This window comes from Pinus tabuliformis, chromosome 2_2 (genome assembly GCF_031772625.1).
Source record: "Pinus tabuliformis cultivar Carrire ecotype Pingquan chromosome 2_2, CPIR1, whole genome shotgun sequence".
Taxonomy (NCBI): domain Eukaryota; kingdom Viridiplantae; phylum Streptophyta; class Pinopsida; order Pinales; family Pinaceae; genus Pinus; species Pinus tabuliformis.
In genome coordinates, this window is record NC_142300.1 from 53,904,494 (window position 1) to 53,914,114 (window position 9,621).

Below are 9,621 nucleotides of genomic sequence, written 5' to 3' on the forward strand. Positions count from 1 at the left end.
CTACTGAGTTAATGCAGTAGTCTAAAAATTATGCTTTTTTACCTTGAAAACATGATTCAAACACTGCATTTACTAGATTTTTTGAAATTTTTTTATCTCAATTTCGACTATTTTTTTATCCAAATTCCCACTATTTTTGACGGAGTTGTCTATAATGCGACTTTTTGGAGATTCCGGTGACGGAATCCGGTGGAAGAAATCGAGGTTAAATCTTGATTTGTTGCAGTTAAAATGGTTTTTTAACTGCATATTTGGATTCAGCACCCTGAAAAACCCTAGGACGCTTTGATTGTGCAGAAACTAGCTATCAAACTTACAATTTCAATAAATTGCTGCCGGATTTTGACCGGAAAAACCCACCGGAAAGATTTCCAAAAAATCGCATTATAGACAACTGCATTTTTGACAAATTGTTTTTCGTACAATTGTGTTTGATTCGTCTCTCCTTCTGTCTACATGCAATGAATCCTGCGCTTTTACATGGGCAACCTTCTGTATGAAAGACTTACGCCAACATCCTCTGGTTACACAAGACATTCATTCTACAAACCTACCAGCACAATTTTTGATACTAGGTTCTCTGATCCGATCAGATCAAATCCAGAAAATATGAATAATAAAGTGCAGAAAGCGTGGATGTACAACGAATATGGATCAATAGAGGTCCTGCACTTTGGGGATTTCCCTGTTCCAAAGCCTGGGTTAGGCCAGCTTCTAGTTCGAGTTCGGGCCGCTGCTCTTAATCCTGCTGACTTTAAGAGACGGGAAGGCTTATTAAGAAACGCGGATTCCGATTTTCCGGTATTCAGATTGACTAATTAACCCTCTATTTTTCGCACATAAGCACGTTTACCCCCATTGGCATGTATGTAATCTTTGTTTATTGCTTATTTGTCTGTGTTTTGCAGACTGTGCCAGGCTGTGATATGTCAGGAGTGGTGGTGGAAATTGGTGATGGTGTCTCCAAGTTCAAGGCCGGTGAAGAGATATACAGCAATATCCAGAATTTCGCAGCAGGCAGGCCAAAGCAGTGGGGGACACTCGCCCAGTACACCGTGGTGGAGGAATACCTGGTGGCGCCGAAGCCCAATAATTTATCGTTCGAGGAAGCAGCGAGCCTGCCGCTTGCGATCCAGACTGCGCAGCAGGCGTTCGATATAGCCAAATTTGAGAAGGGGCAGAGCGTGTTCATTGTGGGAGGAGCGGGCGGAGTGGGCAGCCTCGCCATTCAGCTGGCAAAGCATGTGTATGGAGCTTCCAGGATCGTTTCCACGGCTAGCACTGGGAAGCTCGAGTTCGTGAAAAGCCTGGGGGCAGATGTGGTCATCGATTATACGAAGCAGAGCTACGATCAGATCTCCGAGAAATTCGATTTCGTATTCGACACCATAGGTCAGTTCTGATAACAATTCTATGCGTTGCCTGTTTTCGTTCTTTGGTTTGGCCTGGTGAGTCCTGGAACTAATCCTGGGCCTGATAGGGCGCATCTAAGAGCTATTATTTAAATTCAATGTTAATTTTCGTTTCATTTGATGGAATTGCAGGGGATTCCTTCAAATCTCATGTGTTGGCTAAAGAGGAAGGCAAGGTTGTGGACATAGGGTGCAACGTTGTGGACATAGGGTTGCTCCAGCCTCATCCCAGAGCTCAGTTTTACGTAGTGTCAGCCAGCGCACATAACCTGGAGAAGTTGCAACCCTATATAGAGATTGAGAAGCTGAAACCAGTGATTGATCCGAAGAGCCCTTACTCATTCTTAGACGTTATAGAGGCTTTCAAACATCAAGAAAGCGGACGAGCCCGAGGGAAGATTGTTATTTCCCCCATCCAGTGAGAGAAATAATTGATGTAGGGATGCCTGCATCCATTTCTAAATTGTTATTACAGTTAGTAAGTTTACATATTTCAAGATACATTTATATTCACATTTATATCTATTATATTACAGTGTTGGGTGGCTTACCTGGTCCTTAACCTAAATATTTATCGGCCCAAGATCCACCATGGCCTTCAAAGTCGCTCTCAGAATCAACCATGTGTCTATCAGTCCTTCAAACCCTTCACGATGAAAACTCTTGCATTGTTATTTTTTCAATGTCACTTCCATTGGTATCAAGACTAATTGTTGTCCATTAGGGTTTCAATTGCAGAAACATTTTACACATCAGTTTTTGTGACAGAGTGTTCATGGCGCTCGCTGTGCCTTCAACTGGTTATTTTTTCAATGTCACATTCATTGCTATCAAGACTAATTGTTGTCTATTAGGGTCTCAATTGCAGAAACATTTTACACATCGGTTTTGTGACAGAGTGTCCATGGCGCTCTCTGTGTCTTCAACTGGTTATTTTTTCAATGTCACATTCATTTCTATCAAGACTAATTGTTGTCCATTAGGGTCTCAATTGCAGAAACATTTTACACATCAGTTTTTGTGACAGAGTGTCCATGGCGCTCAGTGTGCCTTCAACTGGCAAGACAGGATCATCATCCTTGTCCTCTTGCTCTGTTATCCTATGGTGTTCCTCTTATCGATAAACGTAGTCTCATCCATGATTTCTCATGTTTTCTTCCTTCTCCACGGAAGAATTATAGTGACCAAAGTCAGTAGAATTGAGTTAGACTCGGAAACTTCGTTACAGTTTGGTTCAGTCATTAAATCTCTTTAAAAAAAATCGTTTGTTGCAAATTCTAACGATGCATTTTCCCTCGTTCCAGTTGCAGTCCTCATTGAATCTAATTATATCTGAGTTCCTTACAAAGAAATTCAGAAGAGTTCAGAACTTCTTATAAAGAAATATACATAAAATTTGATTTGTTGCAAACCCTGAAGATGCATTTCCTTTGTTTACACTTTTCTCTTGGACTATGAAACTCAGAAATTGTATTCTTTATTTTCGAAAATGAAAGGTCTGACTGGTGTGACAAGATTCTAGTACAGAAAACCCTGGTTATCAAGGTTCATTACCAAACGCTTTATGTATATTTATAAGCTACCATATTTAATGAAGTCTGAGACATATTGACCTGTGACTCTTGTACAAAACGTCTTCGTTTTCAGGGGATAGTTCCACGACAAGACACCATGAGTATTTATTTATTAATTACATTCAGTATTTACAGCAAGGGTTTTGAAGTTGAGACATATCTAATCCTTCATTTTAAGGATTCGATAAAAATTCTGAGAGTGTTTTGAAGTTTGAAGCAGAAGTATACCCTATATTTAGTTTTACTATTTGATTAAATATCTGTGAATTCTGGCCCACGGTTGTTTGTGCATTCACATTGTGGAGCTCAAGTATAGCTTTTAAGATTTTAAAAAGAGAAATATGCTGCTGTATAAATTAACGGGATGATAAAAATTTATGGGTATTAGGCTTCGATACATTATAAAATCTTATATTGTGTAAATTTTCACGATTATAGTTTGAAAATTTATTTTTCAAAATACTTATTTTATTTTATATCTGTATAGTATATTTTATTAATAATAAATATTAAAAAAATTATAAAAAATAATTAAATTATAATTTTATATATATATATATATAGTTTTTAGAAAGAATGTATAAATGGATTCAACAACTTGAAACACCCCTATGGTACTCGAAATTTGCAAATTAAACAACTTCAATTCATTTTTTTAAAAATCTCTATAATATTTTGATTAAAATTAAACAAAAAAAATTGTAAAAAAGTCATTTCCTCTAACTTAACATATATATATATATATATATATATATATATATATATATATGTATGTATCATAAATAGACTTTGTTACAATACCATTGGTGGCTTAAATTCCTAGAAAACCACAAGTCATTTGATATGACACTTGTTTATATGACATCATTTTTTAATTAATCTATTTAATTAAAAGAGAAATAAAGGGCATCACTAATTTGAGACCTTTGATATGTGAATATTGTTAAAAATATTCTAAATTTTTCCTTAGAGTTTAAATCTCTATTATCTACCCACTAATTATCTGGAGCCCAATGTAGTAGAGATATTGTAATGTCAAGTTAAACATTTTGACTTAATCAAAATAAAACTATATATATAATATTCTCCAAGATATTATGGTAGAGATGTAGCAATGTTTGTTTAATATTTTCACTTGGTCAAAATAAAATAAAATAAATTATAATTATAATTGACTAGCAATTGCCCCAAAAGTTGCAAGAAGAGACTGATAGGTTTTTTAAATTGAAGAATTTGTATTTTAATTTCCATAATCAAGTAAATAATCATTGATATATTAAATTTAAGTTTTTTTAGTGTATTTTTTTTAATATTTACAAGTCATGTTTTTTGTTTCAAATCTCTTCAATATTAGAATACATCATATTAATGTTAAATTGAAGATGTTATTTTTTGACAATGTTTGTTTACAACATGTTGTCAAAATATCTTATAAAGTTACTTGTCACTTGTACATATAAAAAACAATTCAATAATTGCATATGTCAAATTACTTATGACTTGTACATATAAAAACAATTCAATAATTGCATATGTACATTTTGGCTACGTTTACCACCATATCAAAATCTGGATAAATCCTTTTGCAAAGCTAAGACTCATAAAAAACTTCCTATGTAAAAAAATTGCATTTATGATGAATAATATGAAAAATTTTAAATTCTATATAAAATGAATTTTATTCATATTTATTTTAGGAAAAAAAAATCTAAAAAATTGAAATAAAATATTTATTAATTTATTCTTTTTAATGATTATATAAATTTTGAATTATTTACTAAATTCTTTAATTATAAATGATGATGATGATGATGATAGTGGTTAACGTCCACTGAGACCAAATTGGTCTATCAGACCTATAATTTTCTTAATTTTTAATTGTATGGCTCCTCGTCTTTCTTGGCGAGATTGGTGCTATAGCTTTCTTTTTTTCTCTACGGTCTTCCAACTTTTATCTTGCATCTCTTTCATCTTTTTTGGTTCTTGAGACATTGGTGTCTTAGCTTCGCGATCTATTGTGTTTGTCCTTTTGAAGATAGTCGGAGAAGAAGTTTGGTCTAGGAGATCTGCTTTGCTGTTAAATGAAGATTTATTTTGTGCAGTGTTCGAATCCTCATAACTGTTGATGCTTGAGGGGTTGTCGAGTTCACTTTTTTGTTGTTGGGCGGGGCTTTCTCCTTGCTTGTCTTGAGAGTTGTTTCTTTCTTGTCCGATTTTTTGTGATTCAAGGTTTTCTCTAGAGTATTCTTTTTTGATGACAGTGTAGTGTTCTTTTTGTGCTTCTTCCCACCATGTAGATTTGTGGTGGTTTTTTCTAACAGAATTTTTCTGGGAGGCTTTTGGGCAATTTTTGGCTAGATGGTCTGTCTCAAAGCAGGATCGACACCTAAAGAGGACACTTTTATAATCGAGTTTATGGTTCCACACATAGTCTTTACTTGTTAGGTTTATTTCAGCTGGGAATCCGGTGCTAAAGTCTATTTCCACACAGATGCATGCATAGGTGGTTCTGGCATATTCCTCTATCTCTGGGCACCTACAGTAAAATTTCCCAATTGCATTTCCAATGGCTTTTAGTGAGGAGAGATTCCAGAGATGCAAGGGTAGGCTTGGCAATCTCACCCAAACTGGTGCTGAGGTTATGACTTCTGTTGAGGGATCGAATGATGGGTTCCATGGCTTCATGAATAGGCCTGAGTTTTCCAAAAACCAAGGGCCGAAATCTAGAATACATTGTCTGCTTTCAGGATTTTCAAAATCTATTATAAAGAAACCCTAGCACAGGGGTAGATATTAATTTCATCAGAAATGACAGGCCTCTGAGATCTAATTGTGGAGAGTTGTCAGCCGCAGCCAAAAACCATTGAACCGACAGATTAGGGCACTTTCGGAAAACTTCAAAGCTTCATCGAATGAAGCTTGAACCACCTATACAGTGGGAGCTGGGGCTTCACTGACGATATGGGCAGGAGCTTGCCCTCCAGAAGCGGACGGAACTGAGCCAACAACTCTTTTCGCGAAGCTGGGAGCCATATTTTACTTGCCCGTAGAACCCAGCTGCAGAGAAATAAGGCAAAAGATTAGATCTAGATTTAGTCGCAGAAGATTGAGCAGGTTGTTCGTCTATGAAATTGGTTGTTGCCTTTTATAACCCCACAACATGAGACAGCGGAGAGTGCCGAAACACAGCTTCGGAGCCGACCAGCCACAGAGAAATAAGGCAGAAGATTAGATCTAGATCTAGCCGCAGAAGATTAAATCTAGAACCCAGCCACAGAAAAATAAGGCAAAAGATTAGATCTAGAACCCAACCACAGAGTCTCAATAAGCCTTTTATATGTATATGTATTCTCGCATAGCTTTATTTTCAAACCTTTAAAAGTCATTAAAATGATTATGAAATATAAGTATATATATTGCTTTTTTATATACATGGCCGATAAACAAGGATATCATATTTATATGTTGATTCAGAATTTTGTATTGTTTATGAAAGTATTCTCCAAGTAGAGATCAATGTTTATGAAAGTCTTCTACAAATAGAGATCAATGTTGGAGCATGTCGAGTCATTTCAAGATTGAAAATGGTCATTTGTGTGGGAACATATTTAATTTATGTATTGTAGATTTAGATAAAATCATTAGGAAAATAATTTGTTATTTACCTAGTTTCAACTTACACATTTATATATTAAAAATTTAATTAGAAATTTTAAATTATATTTAAATTGTAAATATTGTTTCTCTATTTACATTATAAATTTTATTTATATTTTAATAAATAAAATAATATATATATATATATATATATATATAAATTATTTTCAAACTATAATTTCAATTTTTTTAAATATATATTTTTAATTATTTAAATTTCCAAATATCATTAAATAAATTAGTATATTATTTCAAAATGTGATATTGGGAAATAACCCTAGGGAGTTTTAATTATTCAAATATAAGAAAATGCTCAAAAGGAAATGATTAATAAAGAACTCAACACTCAAGTGCAACAATGGCAATGAGAATCATATTTACTTTAATGAGCTTGAGATATTGCATGTAATCCCTGATTGTCAACTCTTTTCTAATTTCGAAAAACTTATTATCCACAAAATCATAACTTTTGACCTCTTTAATGTACTCATATAGAGCCACGAAGTTGCCCTGTCACAGGGAGTTGAAAACTCTCAAGTTGTATAGACGTTTACTATTGTGAACCTGACAACGATCATCATGTGAACATTTTAAGGCTTTTTTATGTGGAGAGCAATCTGGTTACATATTTGTGGCAGAATAAATGAATTGCATAAAAATGGCTAGAAATACATCCTAATGAACAACCAAACATTGTATAACAACAAAACACATTAATAGTTGTGCTCTAATAGAAATAGGGAAAGGGAACTGTTTCCTCTAACTAAGAAAGAAATGGTGACAAGTAGCAATGTATCATATTGCATATTTCTATTTGTATCTCTTAAGTCAAAGGAAGCAAATTGTGATTAATCACTCCATCAATTGATACACCGCCACAAGTCAACTATAAATTAAAATTGCCAATGCTACCTCCATGTCCAACGCAACGACATCAAAGGGAGTGAACAATCAAATGTTATTTCCATTATACTTTTTTCTGTATATATTTTGTCTTCATGGACTTTGTGGGTCTTACATTCTGCAGTATGAATTGACACACTATGTGGTTTCCGGCCATGGATGTTTCATATTCACCTTTTTTAATTTTTAATGCTTGCTTGTACTATGTAGGTTGGGCTATTAACAATTTTAAATGCAGCGTGTTCATTTCTCGACTAGTTTCTTCTTTCTAATTCAATGTTGCATCTCTCTATGAAATATATTAATTCATATTTGTTTTGTAGGTTTATTTTTTTTAGCAAAATACCAAGAGTTTGAAAGAAGACATATAAGATTTAATTTTTCGCCAAAACTAGTTGCACCTACTGTGTATACAAAGATGTAGGGCAAATAACAAACTTCCAAAGTCTTGTGTTCCTCTATTTGTACAGGTCGTGTATTGCATCCTCCTTTTCTAGGCATGACACATCCATTCATTTTCTTGTTCTTTTACAAGTTAGTAGATATTGTGTGGATATATGGCTTTATAGTCTCCCTATATAACATTATTGTCATAAGATTCATGGTATTATATTTTGATTGATAGGAGCTCAAAAATATTGGTTCTCTCTATCATAATTTCATAAGAATATGATGTGACCATTATTGTTTTTTCTTGGGTTGGTGTACATGTTGTGGACTAATGGCAGCTCAACAATGGTCCCCTATATTTGTGTATTCTTGCCTCTGCTAATTTTTGTTAGTAACCTTAACATTGATCTTGCCATTCTTTTATGAGTTTGTAGATATTGTGTGGGTATGTGGCTCTGTGGTCTATCGACGTAAATTTATTGCCATAAAATTCAATGTATTAAATATAGATTGATCAGAGCTTGAGATTATTGATTCTCTGGTCAACTCTCTAATTCTCGTTGTTTTCTGACAATATTATGGTGGCAATGAATGATTGTTTTTCCCGCTAAATTGCTCTGTTTGATGGGTAAGACAACTTTCTTCAAAGTCCATATCTAAAGTTTTACCAACCCTGATTGTGCCATGGATGATCAGTTTTTCTTGGTTTGATGCACATGATGTATACTAATGACAACTTAACATTACTCTCATATATTTGTCTACTTGTCTTTACTAGTGTTTTTTAGTATAACATTGAGAGGTGTCTTTTCACTTTATTGCATTGAGGGGGATATATTTCTATTCAATAGATGTTGATCCGTTTTGAATCTAAACTATGATATATTGATGTAGATCAGAGGGAGTTGAGGCAATGAAATTTTTTTATGAGACAATATTAAATTGAATGCACTTTTTAATTCAGGATTGAGATCAATGAACTAGTAGAAATTTCTTTCAAAGTTTATGCTCATCTAAAATATTTTGAATGGTAGATTACATGGTGAAATCAATACTGGACCTGCCCTTGAATTTCAGATGGATTTTGGAGTTTCAAGAACTGGATGTGTTCCTTCTCACGTCATGTATGGTGATTTAGTTTCTAATTCCTTGCGTCTTTTTGACTTTGTCTAACTTCATACAAATGAAACAAAAAGTTGGCAACTACTTATTTGGCTCACAAATGCATAGCAGGGGCAAGTATGCATGTGGTACTTGCTTGAACTATAGGCATAAGGAGAGATTTACATGAACCACAAGCAACAACACGACTTTCACTTGGTAAGCAGGCATTATTGTAAGATTTCAATAATTTATTATATTGGAGAATTGTTGCAAAGAAGAGAACCCCTTTTTTAGCATATCCACTGGCCTCTACACATTTCTGCCATTACAATGATTTAAGTTCATAGTTTGGGGATTACTAATGCTCAGTAAAAATGATTTGAGCATAAGTTGGTATGAAAAGGATTTAAGCTCATCTTTTGGGGATTAATAATGCTCAGTAAAAATGATCTGAGCATAAGCTAGTACGAGAAGGAACCTCATTTGTTGTCATTCTTTCTATTGTGTTTGCTCTATGGTTCTTGTTATAAAACCTAAATCAACTTTATGTTTTCTTCTAATGTTCTTGGGAATATATGGAA

The 9,621-nt window shown here is 34.0% G+C and overlaps 1 protein-coding gene across 1 annotated transcript; it reads left to right on the plus strand.

Annotated features, from left to right (window-relative positions):
- Positions 1-417: 417 nt before the first annotated feature.
- Positions 418-1,974, plus strand: LOC149191445 (2-methylene-furan-3-one reductase-like). Its single transcript, XM_089406237.1, has 3 exons — positions 418-801; positions 909-1,392; positions 1,545-1,974. Exons 1-3 carry the CDS (start codon positions 481-483, stop codon positions 1,832-1,834), a joined length of 1,095 nt encoding a protein of 364 aa, XP_089262363.1. The 5' UTR covers positions 418-480; the 3' UTR covers positions 1,835-1,974.
- Positions 1,975-9,621: the final 7,647 nt, after the last annotated feature.

Excerpts from the sequence above, each read along its gene's own strand:
- LOC149191445 (XM_089406237.1), top strand. The coding sequence starts at position 481 with ATGGGCAACCTTCTGTATGAAAGACTTACGCCAACATCCTCTGGTTAC. Across the intron at positions 802-908 it reads ACGCGGATTCCGATTTTCCG|ACTGTGCCAGGCTGTGATAT; the intron begins GTATTCAGATTG and ends TGTGTTTTGCAG. Across the intron at positions 1,393-1,544 it reads TTTCGTATTCGACACCATAG|GGGATTCCTTCAAATCTCAT; the intron begins GTCAGTTCTGAT and ends ATGGAATTGCAG.